The sequence below is a fragment of the Mobula hypostoma genome, chromosome 5, assembly GCF_963921235.1.
Source record: "Mobula hypostoma chromosome 5, sMobHyp1.1, whole genome shotgun sequence".
Taxonomy (NCBI): Eukaryota; Metazoa; Chordata; class Chondrichthyes; order Myliobatiformes; family Myliobatidae; genus Mobula; species Mobula hypostoma.
The window spans coordinates 114,810,607-114,834,473 of NC_086101.1; the positions used below are offsets into that span (position 1 = coordinate 114,810,607).

Genomic DNA, 23,867 nt, shown 5'->3' on the forward strand with positions numbered 1-23,867 from the left:
GGTTTGGGGAGGGACGGTGAAGCTGGCCGGTGATAGGTGAAGCCAGGTGAGGGGGAAGGTGAGTGGGTCGGGGAGGGACGGTGAAGCTGGTAGGTGATGGGTGAAGCCAGGTAAGGGGAAAGGTGGGTGGGTCAGGGAGGGACGGTGAAGTTGGCAGGTGATAGGTGAAGCCAGGTGAGGGGGAAGGTGGGTGGGTCGGGGAGGGACGGCGAAGCTGGCAGGTGATGGGTGAAGCCAGGTGAGAGGGAAAGTGAGTGGGTCGGGGAGGGACAGTGAAGCTGGCAGGTGATAAGAGGTAAAAGTAAAGGGCTGAAGAAGAAGGAATCTGAGAGGAGAGAGGAGTGGACCACAGGAGAGCAGGAAAGAGGAGGCAGGTGAGGAGAGAAGGGGTAAAAGGGGAGTCAGGTGGGGAATGGGAAAAGAAAGGAGGAGGAAGGGAGAGAAATTACTCTTGATCCTAACCCTTTGATTGGGAATGGGGTAAGATTAAAATTGGATTAGTGTAATTGGGTGTGTGCTGGTCAGTGGGAACTTAGTGACTGACACAACTACCTCAGTGCTCTATGTTTTTAGTGTCTGTGAGCTCTTCCCGGTTGTCTTTTCCAAACTCCTCTGAGGGTGACGTGTCGGACTATTGGGATGTTCTGAGGTTCTTCTATCGTTGGTTCCAATTCAAATCAGTTCAATTCAAGTTGAATTGTCATTCAGCCGGCCGTGAATATAGTCAAACGGAACGGCGTTAGTACGGGTTCGGGGTGCAAAACAGAGTACCAACAGTCACACACAGCACAAAGCACACACAAATGGTATCTCAGTCACACAATGAAGTCCCAAAGCTGGAAGCATCAATCCACAGTCGACCGCAATAGAGCCTGTCTCCTACCGAGTGAGCACTGGGTGACGGCAGCAACACCAGCCTGGACACCACGCCATATTCCCCCCCCCCCCCCCCCCGGGAGCGCACTGGCCCCGATGCCCACCAACCCCACCCCTTGCACATACAAGACAACAAGCCTGTATAGAATATCAGTAAAAATACATACACACAAAGTACGCATGTATAAAGTCCAGACCCCAGACCCCACAGCCCACCGGAGTCTTCGGTTGACCACAATAAAGCTTGGCAGCACCGACTTCAGCCACACCACCCCCGACACAACCCCCCCCCCCACCCCCGCTCTTCCAGGTGACACCGAGGCCTGAGGCCCAGTCCTCGCCTATAGAAGATAACGAGCACATAGAGAATTTCAGTAAAATACAACCACGCAAGATATGTATGAATGGAAAACTACAACTTCTGAGAACCTCCTAACCGCAACTTCTCTCCCACCCAGCATCTCCCGTCCCTACGGTGGGATTGAACTGAATTGGCTTTATTTCTTAAATCCTTCACATACACGAGGAGTAAAAATCTGTACGTTACACCTCTGTCTACATGAGCAATGTGCAATTTATAGTAATTTGTAATAAATAGTATGTACAACAGGGGGTCAATATAGCACAGAAATATAATTGTATCAGAGTGAATTAATCGTCTGATGGGCTGATGTCCCGGAGCCTGGCTTTTATGACTGTTTTTTGTTTTCTCTCTGCAGGAGCACTGCCCATTGGCTTGGGGTAACATCAACCTCTTTGACTACATGGACAACCTGGTTTCTGGCAAGATGGCTCTGAACCTGTGGCCTGTGCCCCATGGAATGGAGGACCTGCTGAACCCCATCGGGGTGACGGGCTCCAATCCCAACAAGGTGAGCGTGCAATTGTGGCTCTTGACATTTGTCCCAGGGTCCATTCCCCACCCCCTCATGTACTCCAGACTGCCCTGCGAGTGTTGTTAGTATGTAGTCTGCTATGGTTTTGTCTCGATTTCCTCGTTAAAGTACCTCATAAAGTGGCCACTGAGTGTGTGCTCGTGGTCTGCTGCTGCAGCCCATCCACTTGGAGGTTTGACATACTGTGTGTTCAGAGATGCTTTTCTGCACACCACTGTTGTAATGCATGTTTGGTTGAGTCACTGTCACCTTCCTGTCAGCTTGAACCAGCCTGGCCATTCTCCTCTGACCTCTCTCATCAACAAGACATTTTCGCCCACAGAACTGCAGCCAACTGGGTATTTTTTTTATTTCTCACACCATTCTATGTTTGGCAAAAGAATAAATCAAGGAAGGTAGTGCACCCGTGGCTGACAAGAGAAATTAGGGATAGTATCAATTCCAAAGAAGTAGCATACAAATTAGCCAGAGAAAGTGGCTCACCTGAGGACTGGGAGAAATTCAGAGTTCAGCAGAGGAGGACAAAGGGCTTAATTAGGAAGGGGAAAAAAGATTATGAGAGAAAACTGGCAGAGAACATAAAAACGGACTGTAAAAGCTTTTATAGATATGTAAAAAGGAAAAGACTGATAAAGACAAATGTAGGTCCCCTGCAAACAGAAACAGGTGAATTGATTATGGGGAGCAAGGACATGGCAGACCAATTGAATAATTACTTTGGTTCTGTCTTCACTAAGGAGGACATAAATAATCTTCCAGAAATAGTAAGGGACAGAGGGTCCAGTGAGATGGAGGAACTGAGCGAAATACATGTTAGTAGGGAAGTGGTGTTAGGTAAATTGAAGGGATTGAAGGCAGATAAATCCCCAGGGCCAGATGGTCTGCATTCCAGAGTGCTTAAGGAAGTGGCCCAAGAAATAGTGGATGCATTAGTGATAATTTTTCAAAACTCGTTAGATTCTGGACTAGTTCCTGAGGATTGGAGGGTGGCTAATGTAACCCCACTTTTTAAAAAAGGAGGGAGAGAGAAACCGGGGAATTATAGGCCGGTTAGCCTAACGTCGGTGGTGGGGAAACTGCTGGAGTCAGTTATCAAGGATGTGATAACAGCACATTTGGAAAGCGGTGAAATGATCGGACAAAGTCAGCATGGATTTGTGAAAGGAAAATCATGTCTGACGAATCTCATAGAATTTTTTGAGGATGTAACTAGTAGAGTGGATAGGGGAGAACCAGTGGATGTGGTATATTTGGATTTTCAAAAGGCTTTTGACAAGGTCCCACATAGGAGATTAGTGTGCAAACTTAAAGCACACGGTATTGGGGGTAAGGTATTGGTGTGGGTGGAGAATTGGTTAGCAGACAGGAAGCAAAGAGTGGGAATAAACGGGACCTTTTCAGAATGGCAGGCGGTGACTAGTGGGGTACCGCAAGGCTCAGTGCTGGGACCCCAGTTGTTTACAATATATATTAATGACTTGGATGAGGGAATTAAATGCAGCATCTCCAAGTTTGCGGATGACACGAAGCTGGGTGGCAGTGTTAGCAGTGAGGAGGATGCTAAGAGGATGCAGGGTGACTTGGATAGGTTGGGTGAGTGGGCAAACTCATGGCAGATGCAATTTAATGTGGATAAATGTGAAGTTATCCACTTTGGTGGCAAAAATAGGAAAACAGATTATTATCTGAATGGTGGCCGATTAGGAAAAGGGGAGGTGCAACGAGACCTGGGTGTCATTATACACCAGTCATTGAAAGTGGGCATGCAGGTACAGCAGGCGGTGAAAAAGGCGAACGGTATGCTGGCATTTATAGCGAGAGGATTCGAGTACAGGAGCAGGGAGGTACTACTGCAGTTGTACAAGGCCTTGGTGAGACCACACCTGGAGTATTGTGTGCAGTTTTGGTCCCCTAATCTGAGGAAAGACATCTTTGCCATAGAGGGAGTACAAAGAAGGTTCACCAGATTGATTCCTGGGATGGCAGGTCTTTCATATGAAGAAAGACTGGATGAACTGGGCTTGTACTCGTTGGAATTTAGAAGATTGAGGGGGGATCTGATTGAAACGTATAAGATCCTAAAGGGATTGGACAGGCTAGATGCAGGAAGATTGTTCCCGATGTTGGGGAGGTCTAGAACGAGGGGTCACAGTTTGAGGATAGAGGGGAAGCCTTTTAGGACCGAGGTTAGGAAAAACTTCTTCACACAGAGAGTGGTGAATCTGTGGAATTCTCTGCCACAGCAAACTGTTGAGGCCAGTTCATTAGCTATGTTTAAAAGGAAGTTAGATATGGCCCTTGTGGCTACAGGGGTCAGGGGGTATGGAGGGAAGGCTGGGTTCTGAGTTGGATGATCAGCCATGATCATAATAAATGGCGGTGCAGGCTCGAAGGGCCGAATGGCCTACTCCTGCACCTATTTTCTATGTTTCTATGTTTCTATGTAAACTTTAGGAGCTGTTGTGCATGAAAATCCCAGGAGATCAGCAGTTTCTGAGATACTCACGCCCCGTCTGGAACCAACAATCATTCCGTGGTCAGAGTCACTTAGATCCCATTTCTTCCCCATTATGATGTTTGGTCTGAACATCAGCTGAACCTCTTGACCATGCCTGCATGCTTTTATGCATTGAGTTGCTGCCACGCGATTGGCCGATTAGATATTTGCATCAGCGAGCTGTGTGTCTAATAAAGTGGCCACTGGGAGCATTTATTAAACTGAGTACATCATATTCACTGCTTTTCTTGACCTCCGCCACCACATTCCCACCGACTGTCGCCTCAGAACAGGGGAACCCCGGCCACGTTAAGTCCCTCTGCCACTCAGAATCAGAGTTAAGTTCATTGCCCCTGATGTACAGTATGCCATGAAACTTGTTGTTTTGTGGCAGCTGTACACTGTAAGACATAAAATGCACAATATAATAAGGAATACATTTTTTAAAATAGTGCAAAAATAGATGGGTAGCATCTGCCGTCCCTTGTTCTCCTCTATTTTAATGTTCTTGTCCTGGAATGGGCTGGTTATGGGGCAGGGTTGCACAGATGCCTGAGGTCTAGGAGTGAGCGAGTTCGTACTGAGGGGTCGCAGTAAGGTGGATATGGAGAAGGTTTGCTCTTCTAGAAGAATCTACAACTTGGAATTGCTCTGTTAAAAATATTGGGTTGTCCATTTACAGTAAGAGAGAGATGGGTGATTTTCTGTATTGCCCTTTGAAGAAGAGCTTCAGCGGGTGTAGAATCGTAAAATACTTTTAAAGCAGGGGAAGGATGATTCATTAGAAAGGTAGGTGAGTGCATGGAGTCTCTCTTCTCCTCCCCTTCCATTGGACAGAAGATTCTAACACGTGCCACCAGGCTCAGGGACCGCTTCAAACCTGCTGCTGTCAGTACCTTCTGTGCACTAAAAACGAGGTGTTGTCCTCACAGTCTCAAAGTTCAAGGTAAAGTTTATTTTGGAAGTTCATATATATCACCATATACAATCCTGAGGTTTATCTTCTTGTGGACACGCTCAATAAATCTATAGAATAATAACCATAACAGAATCAATGAAAGACCACCCAACTAGGGTGTTGAACCAGAGTGCAAGAGAGAACAAACTGTGTAAATACAAAAAGAAAGAAAGTATAAATAAATAAGAGAAAAAGTACCGAGAATATGAGATGAGGAGGCCTTGAAAATCAGGTTATTAGTTGTGGGAGCATTTCAGTGATGGGGCGAGTGACGTTATCCCATTTGGTTCAAGAGCCTGATGGTTGAGGGGTAATAGCTGTTTCATAATCTGGTGGTGAGAGTCCTGAAGCTCCTGTACTTTCTTCCCGATGGAAAGTGAGAAGGGAGCATGTCCTGGGTGGTGGGGGTCCCTGATGATGGATGATGCTTTTCTGCAACAGTGTTTGATGTAGATGTGCTCGACGGTGGGGAGGGTTTTACCCGTGGTGGACTGGGCTGTATCCACTACTTTTTGTAGGATTTTCTCTTCAAGGGTACTGGTGTTTCTACACCAGGCTGTGATGCAGCCGATCAATACACGCTCCACCACACATCTGTAGATGTTTGTCAAAGTTTTAGATGTCATACTGAATCTCCGCAAACTCTTAAGGAAGCAGAGGTGCTGCCGTGCTTTCTTTGTAATTGCACGTGTGTGCCAGGCCCAGGACGGGCCCTCTGAAATAACAACACCGAGGAATTTAACCTGGCTGACCCTCTCCACCTCGGACCCTCTGATGAGGATAAGTCATTGTGGCCTTTCCACCTTATCGTCTGCCTGCACTGCACTTTCTCTGTAACTGCAGCACTCTATTCTGCGTTCTGTTTTTGCTCAATGTGCTTGTGTAGGGAATGATCTGACTGGTGGCACACAAAAATGCTGTTCAGTGTGCCTCCGTAACACACACACAAATGCTGGAGGAACTCAGCAGACTTCATCAAGGCTCGGCCCGAAACGTCGGCTCTTTATTCCTCTCCGTAGATGCTGCCTGACCTGCTGAGTTCTTCCAGCATCTTGTGGGTGTTGCTCTGGATTTCCAGCATCTGAGGAATCTCTTCTGTTCATGAAGTGTTGTATCTCAGTAGATGTGATAATGGCCAATTAGACCACAAGATACAGGAGCAGAATTAGGCCATTTGGCCCATCGAGTCTGCTCTGTCATTTCATCATGGCTGATCCAGTCTCCTGCCTTCTCCCCGTACCCCTTCATGCCCTGACTAATCAAGAATTTATCAATCTTTGCCTTAAATATACCCAATGATTTGGCCTCCACAGTTGCCTGTGGCAACAAATTCCACAGATTCATCACTCTCTGGCAAACGAATTGATGTCTCTCTGTTCACTTTTTCAGCTTTTGCCTCTGTCCTTATGGTGTCACATTTCAATGGGGGTTTCATTTTGGAGATCTTGGGACTTTCAAGATTTTTTTGTAGGAGCTCGTTGCTGGTGAGTGTGTGGAGCTGGTGATTTCCTCCTGTAATAGCTGTTTCTCTCTGGTCCCTGCACTTCCAGGAAACCCCCTGCTTGGAGTTGGAATTCAATTGGTTCAGCAACTCCGTGAAGTTCCCGGATGCTGCGGAGATCGAGGAGCACGCCAACTGGAGCATGTCCAGGGAGCTGGGCTTCAACTACTGCCTGGTGGGGCTGGTAAGTTGGGATCCATGGTCGGCCAATCTGTTTCTCTCCTCCCGCCCCTCGCCCGTCCCCCCTCGGGATTGGAGGGCAGTTGGCTTCCACTCTGGTTATCAAGTTTATTGTTGTTCAATCATCAAAGAACATTCATTATTAAAGTATGCATGTAGTATACAGCCCTGAGGTTCATCTTCCCACAGACAGTCACGAAACAAAGAAAACCATGGAACCTGTTCAAAGGAAATCATTAAATACCCCCTCCCCACACACAAGAGAAACAAGTTGTCTAACCGGGTGGGGGGGGGGGAGCTGGCAAAGAACGACTGAGAAACATGGAACATAAGACACCAACCCACAAAGTCATCGAAAGAGTCTAAGCCTATTCAGTTCAGTTCAATTCAGTGCCGTGTCGTTCGTTATCTGCGGGCTACCATGATCAAAATCGCACAAAATAGCAACAACAAAAAAAAGAGAAACATCATAATGTGAAATAGAGAGTCCAACCTACAAACTGCGTCGATTAAGCTTTGCCTGGGACCGAGGACTCCAGCATCACTGAGGGAAAGAGACCGTCTGTTCACAGACACCCCCCTTCAGGAACAGCGAGGGAGGGAGAGGCCATCACTCGTGGACACCTTCCTCTGGCAGCAGCGAACGAGAGGCTGGTAGACGGCGCTCCTCCACTCACCTTGATGATTTCAATCTTCCTTGATGATTTCATTGGCAAGATTAGTGAGAAATGGGCTCACGCATTATCTGCAGATTTCTTGGCTGCTCCGCTGGAAACCTCACTGAGCACCCTTGGAGACAGCAAAGTGCCAGATGGCTCAGTCAGTCTCAGTGTAAAACATCACTCTTTATTCCCCTCCATAGATGCTGCCTGGCCTGCCGAGGTCCTCCTGCATTTGGTGTATGTTGGTCTGGACTTCCAGCATCTGCAGAATCTCTCCTATCCGTGTGTTTAAAGTGTTCATGACGTACCGCGTGTCAGTGATAGTAAACCTGTTTCTGATGGCAGAGATGGAGTTAAGAGTCTGAGAACACGGCAGCCCCAACAAGAAGGAGATGTGAGAGAGGTGACTGGTTCAGGAGTCTGACAACAGTGGGGACGAAACTCTTTTAAATTTGTTTGTCCAGACTTTTAAATTCCTGTACCTTCTCCCAGAAGGTAGAAAAGAGAGAAGAGAATGGTCAAGGGGGGGGGGGGAGACATCCCTGATAATATTGTTAGCCTTCCTGAAACAAGAGTTTTGGTAATAACTATCTGGAATGACATCAGGAACATCAGGGCTGACCATGAATGTCCGCTATTCTTGTCGGGTGACATTTCTGTGACCAGACGTAGCAGTGTGGTCACCTGCCCTCTGTTTTTGTAGCTTGGGGTTGGGTGAAGTGTCCCATCAAAATGAGATTCCATGGAATAAACGGGGGATGACTTTCAACTCTTCCTGCCAATGGCACTCAAGTAACGTGAAGTGGGAGGCATAGGCTCATTATGATTATGATTATGAGGACACGCAGTCCTCCTTTATTGTCATTTAGTAATGCATGCATTAAGAAATGATACAATGTTTCTCCAGAATGATATCACTGAAACACATGACAAACCGACTGAAAAACTAACAAAAACCACATAATTATAACATATAGTTACAACAGTGCAAAGCAATACCGTAATTTGATAAAGAACAGACCATGGGCATGGTAAAGTCTCCAAGTCTCTCGAAAGTCCCATCATCTCACGCAGACGGTAAACCTCCAGCGCTGCAAACTTGCCGATGCGGCATCCCGGAAGTATCCGACCACAGTCCGACTCTGAGTCCGTCCGAAAACTCCAAGCCTCCGACCAGCTCTCCGACACCGATGCACCGAGCACCATCTCTGCCGAGCGCCTCGACCCCAGCCCCGGCCACAGGCAATAGGCAAGGATTTGGGGCCTTCCCCTCCGGAGATTCTCGATCGCACAGTAGCAGCGGCAGCGAAGTGGGCATTTCAGAAGTTTCTCCAGATGTTCCTCCGTGCTTCTTCACGTCTGTCTCTATCAAGTCAGGATTGTGCACGGTATCCTACTTCACAGATACGATATCATTCGGAACGGCCGCGCGTGCTGCGTCTTGGGACAGCTGGAGATTTGGCCAGGGAGATGATGGGGGAAATTCCGAGTGTCCTGTTGCTGCAGAAGCCTGGGACCTGAGGACGTGGTCTTGAGATGAGGAGGAACATCTTCATGGAGGATCTTTGGTACCCTCTGGCTGTTGTGCCACCTCGGTACATTTGAGACTGGGGTTAATGACCGGGGAGTGGTTGAGTGGAGAGACTGGAGCTGTGGCTGTGATCTTGTTGAGGGGCAGGCTAGGTTGGATGGGCTGAATGGTTTGCCCATGCGTTGTACATTCTTTACAACTGAAGCACTGATGAATGAGACTGTCAGCCGGTTCCTCTGATGAAAGTAGAGGTGGGGGACGTGGGTGAAAAAATCTCATCCACCTTCAGCAACACCTTGAACAACATGATGGAGAACGAGAGGAGACAGAGGTGTACAAGATGATAAGAGGCATCGATAGGGTGGACAGCCAGCGCCTCTCTCCCAGGGTGGAAATGGCTAGTATGAGAGGGCATAATTTTAAGGTATACTGTATGTTCCATCCACCACAAGTATTTTAATTCTGATTTCCATTCACATTCTGACATATTGGTCCAAGCCCTCCTCAGGGTGGGGGAGCAACACCTTGTGTTCCGTCTGGGTAACCTCCAACCTGATGGCACGAACATCGTTTTACTGTAATATCCAATGATTGAGTCTCCCCACGTGCCCCCCCATACACAGTGAACGAGTCTCCCCACGTGCCCCCCACACACAGTGAACGAGTCTCCCCACGTGCCCCCCCACAGTGAATGGGTCTCCCCACGTGCCCCCCACACACAGTGAACGAGTCTCCCCACGTGCCCCCCCACAGTGAATGGGTCTCCCCACATGCCCCCCACACACAGTGAACGAGTCTCCCCAAGTGCCCCCCATACACAGTGAACGAGTCTCCCCACGTGCCCCCCATACACAGTGAACGAGTCTCCCCACGTGCCCCCCATACACAGTGAACGAGTCTCCCCACGTGCCCCCCCACAGTGAATGGGTCTCCCCACGTGCCCCCCACACACAGTGAACGAGTCTCCCCACGTGCCCCCCCACAGTGAATGGGTCTCCCCACGTGCCCCCCACACACAGTGAACGAGTCTCCCCACGTGCCCCCCATACACAGTGAACGAGTCTCCCCACGTGCCCCCCCACAGTGAATTGGTCTCCCCACGTGCCCCTCACACACAGTGAACGAGTCTCCCCACATGCCCCCCATACACAGTGAACGAGTCTCCCCACGTGCCCCCCACACACAGTGAACGAGTCTCCCCACATGCCCCCCCACAGTGAATGTCTCCCCACGTGCCCCCCATACACAGTGAACGAGTCTCCCCACGTGCCCCCCCACAGTGAATTGGTCTCCCCACGTGCCCCTCACACACAGTGAACGAGTCTCCCCACATGCCCCCCATACACAGTGAACGAGTCTCCCCATGTGCCCCCCCACAGTGAATTGGTCTCCCCACGTGCCCCTCATACACAGTGAACGAGTCTCCCCACATGCCCCCCATACACAGTGAACAAGTCTCCCCATGTGCCCCCCCACAGTGAATTGGTCTCCCCACGTGCCCCTCACACACAGTGAACGAGTCTCCCCACATGCCCCCCACACACAGTGAACGAGTCTCCCCACGTGCCCCCCCACAGTGAATGGGTCTCCCCATGTGCCCCTCACACACAGTGAACGAGTCTCCCCAAGTGCCCCCCCACAGTGAATGTGTCCCCATGTGCCCCCCCACAGTGAACGAGTCTCCCCACATGCCCCCCACACACCGTGAACGAGTCTTCCCACGTGCCCCCCACACACAGTGAACGAGTCTTCCCACGTGCCCCCCACACACAGTGAACGAGTCTCCCCACGTGCCCCCCACACACAGTGAACGAGTCTCCCCACGTGACCCCCACAGTGAATGTCTCCCCACGTGACCCCCCAACAGTGAATGTCCCCACGTCTCCCCCCCACAGTGAATGTCTCCCCACGTGCCCCCCCACAGTGAACGAGTCTCCCCACGTGCCCCCCCACACACAGTGAACAAGTCTCCCCAGGTTCTGACTAACAAGCCGCTGTTTCACGCAGAGTAACCGGCTGGCCAGAGACAGTAACCTGACAGACAACGACATTGAGCAGCTACGGAACATCTACACCCGCGACCCTCTGTCTGAGATCACAGAGCAGGAGAAGGACTTTCTCTGGAGGCACAGGTAGTGGAGGGACGGGTCTGTCATTGTATAACACTGTGGTACAGTACTGGTGGGGACAGGTCTGTCAATGTATTACACTGGGGTACGGTACTGGTGGGGACGGGTCTGTCAATGTATTACACTGGGGTACGGTACTGGTGGGGACAGGTCTGTCAATGTATTACACTGGGGTACGGTACTGGTGGGGACGGGTCTGTCACTGTATAACACTGGGGTATGGTACCGGTGGGGACGGGTCTGTCACTGTATAACATCGGGGTACAGTACTGGTGGGGATGGGTCTGTCACTGTATAACACTGGGGTACGGTACCGGTGGGGACGGGTCTGTCACTGTATAACACTGGGGTACAGTACTGGTGGGGATGGGTCTGTCACTGTATAACACGGGGTACAGTACTGGTGGGGATGGGTCTGTCACTGTATAACACTGGGGTACAGTACCGGTGGGGATCGGGTCTGACCCTGTCTAACACTGGGGTACAGTACCGGTGGGGATGGGTCTGACCCTGTCTAATACTGGGGTACGGTACCGGTGGGGATGACTCATCACTCGATTTCCCATTTCAGACATTACTGTGTTAACATACCAGAGACGTTACCCAAGTTGCTACTGTCTGTGAAGTGGAACTCACGGGACGAAGTTGCCCAGGTAACGACGGTTCCCTGTTGCACCATCCATCCATGATGTTTGTTTCATCTGTTGGTAGGATGTTGCAGGCAATACGAGTGTGTTCTGTCTCGTACCAGTCACCCCAGAACCGTTGGGGTTCAGTCCCCCTGCCCACTGGCCAAGCTGTGTAAGGCAACAGGTTTCCTACCACCATACCCATCTTTACCTCTCCCCCTCTCAGCTTTCCGCAGGGATCGCTCCCTCCATGTCTCGCTTGTCCATTCATTGCTCCCCACTAATCTCCCAACCTGGAAACACCTACCCATTCACCTCCTCCCTCACCTCTATTCAGAGCCCCAAACAGTCCTTCCAGGTGAGGCGACTCTTCAGCTGGGGTCGTCTGTTGTGTCTGGTGCTCCCAATGCAGCCTTCTCTGAGACCTCCTGAGGTCCACCCTGCTCTCATATCAGATTTCTTCCTCTCCAGCCCTTTACCTTTCCCATCCACTCGGCATCACCTATCACCTTCCCCTCCCTCCAGCTTTTTATTCTGGAGTCTCCTCCTTCCTTTTCAGTCCTGAAGAGGGGTTTCGCCCCGAAACGTCAACTGTTTATTCATTTCCAACAAAGCTGCCTGACCTGCTGAGTTCCTCCAGCATTTTGTGTGTGTTGCAACAGATTTCTCTCCTTGATCGTCATAGTGATCCCTTCCTTGAATGGGGTTTCAATGACACTGTGGCACAGTGGATCCGGTCTCGATCCCGACCTCTGGCAGCCCACCTGTTCCCTGTCGCTGCGTGTAAGGAGTTTGTATGTTCTCCCTGGGACCATGTGGGTTTCCTCCAAGGTGCTCCGGTTTCCTCCCACAGTCCAAAGACCTACCGGTTGGTAGGTTAATTAGTCATTGCAAATTGTCTTGTGATTAGGCGAGGGTTAAACTGGAGGATTGCTGGGTGCATTTGGCTGAAAGGGCCAGGAGGGCCTATTCTGTGCTGTAGTTCAATAAATAAATAAATATTTAGTCCTAGCCTAATTAAATCAGAACGCCTTTGGAAACGTGGGAGGGACATGCTCACAGGGAAGACGTACAAATGTCTTTACAGACCACGTCAGAACTGAACTCCAAAGTCCAGATCTTTAATAGTGTTGTACTAACCACTGTGGTTCCCCGAACTTTTGCGTTGCTAAGTTCCTTGGATTCTTTGAAGTATCTTTTCTCCCCCCTTGGAATGTTCACCCTTCTTTCCAGAGCAGACGGCCAGACTGTATCCCAGAGCCTTGCCCCAGTCGTCTTGTATAAGACCCACCATCCCTGCTGAAGCTGTCCAGCTGGAAGTCTGTTTGACATTGGCTCAATGTGACCGGCTGCTCTGGTCTTGTAGCTCTCTAGCCAACCACAAGGTGGCAGCCAGAGGCCACGGGGACAGGGAAAGTATCGGGGCTGGTTAAGGTCAGATTCAGAATCAGGTTTAATATCACTGGCATATGTCGAGAAATTTGTTGAATTTGCAACAGCAGTACAATGCAATACATAATAATAGAGAACAAACTGAATTACAGTAAGTAGTGGTGCAAAAATAGAAATAAAAAAGTAGTGGGGTAGTATTCATGGGTTCAATGTCCATTCAGAAATCGGATGGCAGAGGAGAAGAAGCTGTTCCTGAATCGCTGAGTGTGTGTCTTCAGGCTCCTGTACCTCCTCCCTGATGGTGGTGATGAGAAGAGGGTATGTCCTGGGTGGTGGGGGTTCTTAATGATGGATGTTGCTTTTTTGAGGCATTGCTCCTTGAAGATCTCCTGGGTACCTCGGAGGCCAGTGCCCATGTTGGAGCTGACTAATGAAATTTTAGGCTCCAGTACCAACCATTTCTAACATTACTCCTGTCAATAAGTATGTGTGCACTGACTAACTATTTGAGGAGACCTTTCATCAGGCTTACCATCTGCTTGGGAAGTGTATACTACCTCAGTGCGCTGTGTAATGATCTGATCTTGGTATGTCGGAGTGGAGATGCGTCTTTACCAAAGGAGGTGTAAGGTGCTCCTTCTCCCCATTAGCCTGCAGGTCACCCTTGGGCGAGGTGTAGCACCTGCTTAGCCCCCCCCCCCACCCCATGGATCAGGGTCACACGAAGCCACGGGAACAGGTGGTGGATGGTCGTATGAGCAGTTGGTGCAGATCACAAGTCCTGGTTGTGTGACCACTGACGCCAGGCAGACAATCTCTGAAGAGTATTGGTAATGGCTGGGGTCACCCGTCTGGTAAAGACATTGCCCAGAAGAAGGCAATGGCAAACCACTTCTGTAGAAACACTTGTCAAGAATAATCATGGTCATGGAAAGACCATAATCACCCACGTCATACGACACGGCACATAATGATGATGATAAAAGATCTGATCCACATGAACAGTTTGCAAGACAAACTGTCCAATTCCAATTCAGATCTTCCCCGTTATGTGGAATGGACGTTCCCTATCGTGAGGGAGTCAAAGACCAGAGGGCCCAGCCAAGAATAGAGGGATGGTCCATTCAGAGCAGAGATGTGGAGGAAGATGTGAAGTGTGGAGTGGACTGGGAAGTGGGAAGAGGCAGAAACTGAGGGAGCTCAGAGGTCCTGTGGGGTTACAGGACGTTACTATAAAGGGCAGGGCTGGTGTTGGCTTTGGGGAAGTTAAAGGCATGGAGGAAGGACAGGAGGATGGAAGGGCAGAGGAGGTTCTATGGACAGAGGGCGAGAGGAGGTTGGTGGGGGGAGGAGGAGGAGAAGGGACAGAGGAAGAAGTGGGAGGAGGTTGGAGGGAAGGAGGAGGGGAGGAGTTTGGAGGGATGGAGGAGGGGGAGGAAGTTGGAGGGACGGAGGGGGGAGGAGGAGATTGGAGGGTTCAGAGGAGGGGGAACAGGAGGTTGGAGGGTTCAGAGGAGGGGAGGAGGAGTGCTCCTTCTGGATGGTTTACTCACTGTGGTTGTGCTCGCCTTTCAGATGTACTGCCTGTTGAAGGACTGGCCCCTCATCAAACCCGAACAAGCCCTCGAGCTGTTAGACTGCAACTTCCCTGACCCCATGGTGAGAGAGTTCGCTGTGAACTGCCTGGTTAAAGGGCTGACCGACGATCGCCTGTCCCAATACCTCATCCAACTTGTCCAGGTGAGTCCCCCTCTTCCCTACCCTCTTATCCTTCCTTCTGTCCCCTTCCTTTCCAGTCCTGATGAAGTGAAGACTCTTCATCTCTTGTTCTCGATATTTATTGCTTATTTATTTATTATTATTATTTCTTTTTCTCCCCATTGTATTTGCACAGTTAGTCATCTTCAGCACACTGGTTGTCTGGCCTGTTGGGTGCAGTCTTTCATTGATTCTGTTATGGTTACCAATGAGAGATTCTGCAGATGCTGGAACTCCAAAGCAACACACACAAAATGCTGGAGGAACTCAGCAGGCCAGGCAGCGTCTCGAGAAAAGAGTACAGCCGACGTTTCGGGCCGAAAGAAGTATTCCCTTTTCCGTAGATGCTGCCTGGCCTGCTGAGTCCCTCCAGCACTTTGTGTGCGTTGCTTGGATTTCCAGCATCTGCAGGTCTTGTGAGTGTTGCTTATATTACGGTTATTAGTTTTATTGAGAAAACAAATTACAGAGTTGTATATGGTGACATGTATGTACTTCGATAATAAATTTACTTTGAGCTATCACCTTGCAGCTTTTTTCATCCCCCTCCCCACCCATCCACCTTCCCCCTCACCTGGTCTCACCTATCACTTGCCAGCTTGTACTCCTCCCCCCTCCCTAGTACTCCTCCCCATCCCTAATACTCCTCTCCCCCCCCCCCCCAATACTCCTTGTTCTGGCTTCTGCCCCTTTCCTTTCCAGTCCTGATGCAGGATCTTGGCCCGAAACTTCAACTCTTCATTCGCCTCCATAGATGCTGCCTGACCTGCTGAGTTCCTCCAGCATTTTGTGTGTGTTGCTTTAGATTTCCAGCATCTGCAGAATCTCTTGTGTTTATGAGTGGGACCCTCTCCCTTGCCCCTTTGCAGTTAGCTCAAATCACCCCTCGTTACTGTAGTTTGAAGGAGATTGCCGTGTCTGTGGTACCAAATTAACACCAGATCCCCACCTGCTTCTGCCTTTAACGTGTCAGCGATGGGCAACATTGTTAGTGCAGCACTCTGCGGTGGCCTGCTGTAAGATCAGGGTTCAGTTCCCTCTGCTGCCTATAAAGAGTCTGTACGGGTTAGGGTTAGTGAGTTGTGGGCATGCTGGAAACATGGCGACACTTGCCAGCTGCCCCAGCACAATCCTCGCTGATTTGATTTGATGCGAACGACCCATTTCATTGTGTGTGTTGATGTACATCTGGCAAATCAAGCTAATCTTTACAAACCGGTTCATGCTTGAAAAAAACACAGCTGGAGGAACTCAGCGGGTTAGGCACACCTGTGGAGGCAGAGGCTTGTTGACATTTAGGAATGGGTCTGAAGGAGCAGGGAGACAGCTGGTATACAGGGACGGGGGTGAGAGGTGGAACCAAGAGCAGAGGGAGATAATCAGATGGAGGTGGAGTGGTGTCATCGCTATCATTATGTGCCGTGACGTACGATGTGGGCGATCGTGGTCTTATCCATAACCATGATGGTTCTAGGCAAATTTTCCTTCAGAAGTGGTTTATAGAAAGCTGCTTTCTCCTGGGCAGTGTCTTTACAAGACGGGTGACTCCAGCCATTATCGATATTCTTCAGAGACTGTCTGCCTGACGTCAGAGGTCACAGAACCAGGACTTGTGATCTGCACCGGCTGCTCACACGACCATCCACCACCTGCCCCCATGGCTTCATGTGATCCTGATCGGTGGGGGCTAAGAGTTGCTACACCTTGCCCAAGGGTGCCAGCAGGCAATCTCTGAAGAGTACTGATGGTGGCTGGGGTCACTCATCTTGCAAAGACACTGACCAGAAGGCGGCAATGGAAAACCACTTCTTTAGAAAAATTTGCAAGTACAATCATGGTCATGGAAAGACCTTGATCGCCCATGTCATACGACACAGCACATCACGGATGAATTACAGTTTAATTTGGGCCTGTTTCTCTGTTGTACTGCACCCTGTTCAGTGACCCAGATGGGAGGTAAGGGAGGGAGTGATGGGGAAGTGAGATTGTGATGGACAGGCCCACAGTTCACCGGTGTGTGGCTCTCTCCACAGGTTCTGAAGTACGAGCAATATTTGGACAATCCCCTGGGCAGGTTCCTGCTGAAGAAAGCCTTGACCAACCAGAGGATAGGGCACTTCTTTTTCTGGCATCTGAAGTAAGTAATAGGCCCTTCTGCCCATTGCGTCTGCGCTGACCCTCGAGCAACCCGTCTATAGGAACCCCATTTTATCCCCTGTCTTGCATTCCCCCTCAACTCCCCCCAGATTCTGCTCCTCACCCACACACTGGCGGCTGGGTGGGGGCAACTTACAGCAGCAAATTAACCTGTCGTTGGTGCGCGGGACAAGTTGGAGATCCTTGCTGTTACCAGGTGAGGGTGCCGGCAGTACAGGGGTTACCACTGGTATTGAGAATTCAGATGGCACCAGTAAGTGGCGAGGATTGACACTTAAGGCCCACGTTTTTTTCCCCCGCGCGCGCTTATCTCAGAATCAGAATCAGAATCCCTGATCTACACTCAGAGGCCATTTCTTTAGCTTCCTCCTGTTCCTAATAAAGTGGCCGCTGAGTGTAGGTTCATGGTTTTCTGCTGCCGTAGCCCATCCAGTCGTGTACTGGTGTGGGTACAGGACAGGTTACTAGAAGGATGGGGTGGGGGGGAGTGGTGGGCTAAGGGCTCTTAAGTGAGGGGTTTAAACCTCATTGCTCTGAAATCTGGAGAATCCTGGCAGCTTGGCCCTTCTTTTCCCTCTGCCAATGCATTCCTCCCTCTTGCACAGTGTGTGTGTGTGTGTGTGTGTGTGTGTGTGTGTGTGTGTGTGTATGAAAGCACTCACTGCCAAACACTCCCTCTCCACCTCACCCCCTCTCTCTCTCTCCACCTCACCCCTCTCTTCCCCCCTCTCTTCCCCCCTCTCTTCCCCCCTCTCTTCCCCCCTCTCTTCCCCCTCTCTTCCCCTCTCTTCCCTCTCTTCCCCTCTCTTCCCCCCTCTCTTCCCCCTCTCTTCCCCCTCTCTTCCCCCTCTCTTCCCCCCTCTCTTCCCCCCTCTCTTCCCCCCTCTCTTCCCCCCTCTCTTCCCCCCCCCTCCCCCCTCTCTTCCCCCCCTCTCTTCCCCCCCTCTTCCCCCCCCCTCTCCCCCCCCTCTCTTCCCCCCCCTCTCTTCCCCCCCCTCTCTTCCCCCCCCTCTCTTCCCCCCCTCTCTTCCCCCCCTCTCTTCCCCCCCCTCTCTTCCCCCCCTCTCTTCCCCCCCCCTCTCTTCCCCCCCTCTCTTCCCCCCCTCTCTTCCCCCCTCTCTTCCCCCCCCTCTCTTCCCCCCCTCTCTTCCCCCCCTCTCTTCCCCCCTCTCTTCCCCCCTCTCTTCCCCCCTCTCTTCCCCCCTCTCTTCCCCCCTCTCTTCCCCCCTCTCTTCCCCCCTCTCTTCCCCCCTCTCTTCCCCCCTCTCTTCCCCCCTCTCTTCCCCCCTCTCTTCCCCCCCCTCTCTTCCCCCCCTCTCTTCCCCCCCTCTCTTCCCCCCCCTCTCTTCCCCCCCCTCTCTTCCCCCCCTCTCTTCCCCCCTCTCTTCCCCCCTCTCTTCCCCCCCTCTCTTCCCCCCCCTCTCTTCCCCCCCCTCTCTTCCCCCCCTCTCTTCCCCCCCTCTCTTCCCCCCCCTCTCTTCCCCCCCTCTCTTCCCCCCCCTCTCCCCCCTCTCTTCCCCCCCTCTCTTCCCCCCTCTCTTCCCCCCCTCTCTTCCCCCCCTCTCTTCCCCCCCTCTCTTCCCCCCCTCTCTTCCCCCCTCTCTTCCCCCCTCTCTTCCCCCCTCTCTTCCCCCCTCTCTTCCCCCCTCTCTTCCCCCCTCTCTTCCCCCCTCTCTTCCCCCCTCTCTTCCCCCCTCTCTTCCCCCCTCTCTTCCCCCTCTCCCCCCTCTCTCCCCCCTCTCTCCCCCCCCCTCTCTCCCCCCTCTCTTCCCCCCCTCTCTTCCCCCCTCTCTTCCCCCCTCTCTTCCCCCCTCTCTTCCCCCTCTCTTCCCCCTCTCTTCCCCCCTCTCTTCCCCCCCTCTCTTCCCCCCCTCTCTTCCCCCCCTCTCTTCCCCCCTCTCTTCCCCCCTCTCTTCCCCCTCTCTTCCCCTCTCTTCCCCCCTCTCTTCCCCCCTCTCTTCCCCCCTCTCTTCCCCCCCTCTCTTCCCCCCTCTCTTCCCCCCTCTCTTCCCCCCTCTCTTCCCCCCCTCTCTTCCCCCCCTCTCTTCCCCCCCTCTCTTCCCCCCTCTCTTCCCCCCTCTCTTCCCCCCTCTCTTCCCCCCTCTCTTCCCCCCTCTCTTCCCCCCCTCTCTTCCCCCCTCTCTTCCCCCCTCTCTTCCCCCCTCTCTTCCCCCCTCTCTTCCCCCCTCTCTTCCCCCCCTCTCTTCCCCCCTCTCTTCCCCCTTTCTTCCCCCCTCTCTTCCCCCCTCTCTTCCCCCCTCTCTTCCCCCCTCTCTTCCCCCCTCTCTTCCCCCCTCTCTTCCCCCCTCTCCCCCCTCTCCCCCCTCTCTTCCCCCTCTCTTCCCCCCCTCTCTTCCCCCCCTCTCTTCCCCCCTCTCTTCCCCCCTCTCTTCCCCCCTCTCTTCCCCCCTCTCTTCCCCCCTCTCTTCCCCCCCTCTCTTCCCCCCTCTCTTCCCCCCTCTCTTCCCCCCCTCTCTTCCCCCCCCTCTCTTCCCCCCCCTCTCTTCCCCCCCCTCTCTTCCCCCCCTCTCTTCCCCCCTCTCTCTTCCCCCTCTCTCTTCCCCCCTCTCTCTTCCCCCCTCTCTCTTCCCCCCTCTCTCTTCCCCCCCTCTCTCTTCCCCCCTCTCTCTTCCCCCCTCTCTCTTCCCCCCTCTCTCTTCCCCCCTCTCTCTTCCCCCCTCTCTCTTCCCCCCCTCTCTCTTCCCCCCTCTCTCTTCCCCCCTCTCTCTTCCCCCCTCTCTCTTCCCCCCTCTCTCTTCCCCCCTCTCTCTTCCCCCCTCTCTCTTCCCCCCCTCTCTCTTCCCCCCTCTCTCCTCCCCCCTCTCTCCCCCTGCCCCCCTCTCTCTCTCTAAGTGCGCATGCTCCCTTGATCTCTCTTCCCCCCCCCCCACCCTCCCTCAGCCCCTTCAGTTTCCCCTAGTGAAGCTGTTTGATGCTCCCAGGTCCGAAATGCACAACAAGACGGTGAGCCAGCGCTTTGGGCTGTTGCTGGAGTCGTTCTGCCGAGCGTGCGGGATGTACCTGAAGCACCTGATCCGCCAGGTGGAGGCCATGGAGAAGCTGATCAATCTGACCGACATCCTGAAGCAGGAGAAGAAAGATGAGACCCAGAAGGTCAGTGCCGTGGGATGGGAGCCTCGTAGGCCGAGTGGCTGTTTGTTTCGTTTGGAGATCAGTCAGAAGCGTGTGGATTCTGATCAGTTAGCAGTGGTTCAGAGTGATAGTGCACTACAGCACAGAAAGGCCCTTTGGCCCATCTAGTCCCTGCCAAGCTGTTATTTTATCTAGTCCCATCGACCCCCACCCAGAACATAGCCCTCCATATCTGTCCCATCCAGATACTTGCCCAATTTCTCTTAAATATTGAAATTGAACCCACATCTACAACTTCCACTGGCAGCTCATACCCAACTCTCACCATCCTCTGAGTGAAGTTCTCCCTCACATTCCCCTTATACTTTTCACCTTTCACCTTTACCCATGACCTCTAATTCTAGTCTCACCCAAACTTAGAGGAAAAACCCTGCTTGAATTTTTAGATCTCCCCCTTCCCCCTCCCACTTTCAAATCTCTTACTATCTGGAAACTGCTGGAGTCAGTTATCAAAGATGTGATAACAGCACATTTGGAAAGCGGTGAAATCATCGGACAAAGTCAGCATGGATTTGTGAAAGGAAAATCATGTCTTGACGAATGTCATAGAATTTTTTGAGGATGTAACTAGTAGAGTGGATAGGGGAGAACCAGTGGATGTGGTATATTTGGATTTTCAAAAGGCTTTTGACAAGGTCCCACACAGGAGATTAGTGTGCAAACTTAAAGCACACGGTATTGGGGGTAAGGTATTGATGTGCATAGAGAATTGGTTAGCAGACAGGAAGCAAAGAGTGGGAATAAACGGGACCTTTTCAGAATGGCAGGCAGTGACTAGTGGGGTACCGCAAGGCTCAGTGCTGGGACCCCAGTAGTTTACAATATATATTAATGACTTGGATGAGGGAATTAAATGCAGCATCTCCAAGTTTGCGGATGACACGACACGAAGTTGGGTGGCAGTGTTAGCTGTGAGGAGGATGCTAAGAGGATGCAGGGTGACTTGGATAGGTTGGGTGAGTGCGCAAATTCATGGCAGATGCAATTTAATGTGGATAAATGTGAAGTTATCCACTTTGGTGGCAAAAATAGGAAAACAGATTATTATCTGAATGGTGGCCGATTAGGAAAAGGGGAGGTGCAACGAGACCTGGGTGTCATTATACACCAGTCATTGAAAGTGGGCATGCAGGTACAGCAGGCGGTGAAAAAGGCGAATGGTATGCTGGCATTTATAGCGAGAGGATTCGAGTACAGGAGCAGGGAGGTACTACTGCAGTTGTACAAGGCCTTGGTGAGACCACACCTGGAGTATTGTGTGCAGTTTTGGTCCCCTAATCTGAGGAAAGACATCCTTGCCATAGAGGGGGTACAAAGAAGGTTCACCAGATTGATTCCTGGGATGGCAGGACTTTCATATGAAGAAAGACTGGATGAACTAGGCTTGTACTCATTGGAATTTAGAAGATTGAGGGGGGATCTGATTGAAACATATAAAATCCTAAAGGGATTGGACAGGCTAGATGCAGGAAGATTGTTCCCGATGTTGGGGAAGTCCAGAACGACTCTAAGTTTTTCTAAGTTTTTTCTAAGTTTATTCTAAGTTTTTCCTAATCTCAGTCCTAAAAGGCTTCGCCTTTATCCTCAAACGGTGACTGAGATTAGGAAAAACTTCTTCACACAGAGAGTGGTGAATCTGTGGAATTCTCTGCCACAGCAAACTGTTGAGGCCAGTTCATTGGCTATATTTAAGAGGGAGTTAGATATGGCCCTTGTGGCTACGGGGATCAGGGGGTATGGAGGGAAGGCTGGGGCGGGGTTCTGAGTTGGATGATCAGCCATGATCATAATAAGTGGCGGTGCAGGCTCGAAGGGCCGAATGGCCTACTCCTGCACCCATTTTCTATGTTTCTATGTTTCTATCTCTTCTTTCCGTTCGTCCTGACGAAGGGTCTCAGCCCGAAATGTCGACTGTACCTCTTCCTATAGATGCTACCTGGCCTGCTGAGTTCACCAGCAATTTTTATGTGTGTTGCTTGAAATTTCCCTACCTAGATCCCTCATAATTTTGTATACCTCTCTCAAATCTCCCCTCATTTTCCTACATTTTAGGAAATAAAGTCCTAACCTATTCAATTTCTCGCTCTAACTCAGGTCCTTAAGTCCTGGCAACATCCTTGTAAATTTTCTCTGTTCTCTTTCAACCTTATTTACATCTTTCCTGTAGGTCGGTGACCAAAACTGCACACAATACTCCAAATTAGGGCTCACCAAAGTCTTATACAACTTCAACCTAACGTTCTATCTCCTGTACTCGATACTTTGATTTATGAAGGCCAGTGTGCCAAAAGTTCTCTTTGTGACCCTATCTACCTGAGAATCCACTTTCAAGGAATTATGGATCTGTATTCCCGGATTCCTCTGTTCTGCCCATCCACTCGCCGTGTAAGACCTGCCCTGGTTTGACCTTGTAGGTAGTTTAATTTAATTACTATAAACAGTTTATTTCAGCAGTAGTTACCTTCCCTATAAGTAATCGTAGAAAAGTACAGTATAGAAACAGGCCTTTCAGCCCACTTAGTTCGTGCCGAACCATTTAACCATCCTACTCCCTTTGACCTGCACCGTGACCATAGCCCCCCATGCCCCTCCCATCCATGTATCTATCCAAACTTCTCTTAAACGTTGAATCCAAACTTGCACGCACCACTTTCGCTGGCAGCTTGTTCCCCACTCTCACTACCCTCTGAGTGGAGAAGTTTCCCCTCATGTCCCCCTTAAACTTTTCACCTTTCACCCTCAACACATGACCTCTAGTATCCCACCCAACCTCAGAGGAAAAAGTCTTCTTGCATTTACCCTATCCATACCCCTCTTAATTTTGTATACCTCTATCAACTCTCCTCTTAGTCTTCTGTGTTCCAAGGAATAAAGTCCTGGTGTCACAGGTTGACAGGTGGTGAAGATATTGGCTTTCAGCTGTCAGGGCATAGAGTATATTGTACAAGGCTGTGGTGGGGCCATGTTTGTGTGATTGTGTGCAGTTTTTGTTCACCCTGCTGCTGGAAAGAGTGCAGAGGAGATTCATCAGGACTTGTGGGACTGAGTTATGGAGAGAGGTTGTGTAGCTTGTGTCTTTTATTGGCGTGTAGGAGAACGAGGTTGCTTGTATGGGACCATGCAACACAAACTCCACAGCACTCTGGCGGCCTTAAGGAACTGTGGTTCCTGAAGGTTGTCATAGCCGGGGGTGGTAATGGAGACAAGCTCCCACTACCTATTGAATGCTCCCAACACCTCAAATAACCTCTGACAGCCAAGTCCAACTCCTGACCTTAGCTACTAAGCCCGGCAGAGCTGCTTATACTGACAGGAAAAGAGGCAAAGGTGGGTTACTGAGGCCTTAAAAGCAGTTGCTTCAGGCAAATGGGGCTTGTCAGCTCATCTCAGCAAAGGAAAACTCTGTACCCGCTCATGGGGAAAGGCTTCGGGAGTAAATCCCAAGAGAAAAATCCGGAGCTGGAGTCCCTAAGGCAGTCCAACGTTGGATTCAACGCTGACTGGCAACTCCTGCGACGCCGCTGGTGCCAAACTGTATCGGTCTTTGC

At 51.0% G+C, this 23,867-nt stretch overlaps 1 protein-coding gene across 3 annotated transcripts in view; it reads left to right on the plus strand.

The window, feature by feature from the left end:
- Positions 1 to 23,867, plus strand: part of LOC134346943 (phosphatidylinositol 4,5-bisphosphate 3-kinase catalytic subunit alpha isoform) — a 142,173-nt gene that overhangs the window by 94,112 nt on the left and 24,194 nt on the right. For all 3 annotated transcript variants that reach the window (XM_063048824.1, XM_063048826.1, XM_063048825.1), the window contains exons 9-15: positions 1,596 to 1,748; positions 6,778 to 6,912; positions 11,109 to 11,233; positions 11,802 to 11,883; positions 14,827 to 14,991; positions 17,043 to 17,146; positions 20,109 to 20,280. In XM_063048824.1, coding sequence (XP_062904894.1) covers positions 1,596 to 1,748; positions 6,778 to 6,912; positions 11,109 to 11,233; positions 11,802 to 11,883; positions 14,827 to 14,991; positions 17,043 to 17,146; positions 20,109 to 20,280 — 936 coding nt within the window. The remainder of the gene's footprint in view (positions 1 to 1,595; positions 1,749 to 6,777; positions 6,913 to 11,108; positions 11,234 to 11,801; positions 11,884 to 14,826; positions 14,992 to 17,042; positions 17,147 to 20,108; positions 20,281 to 23,867) is intronic.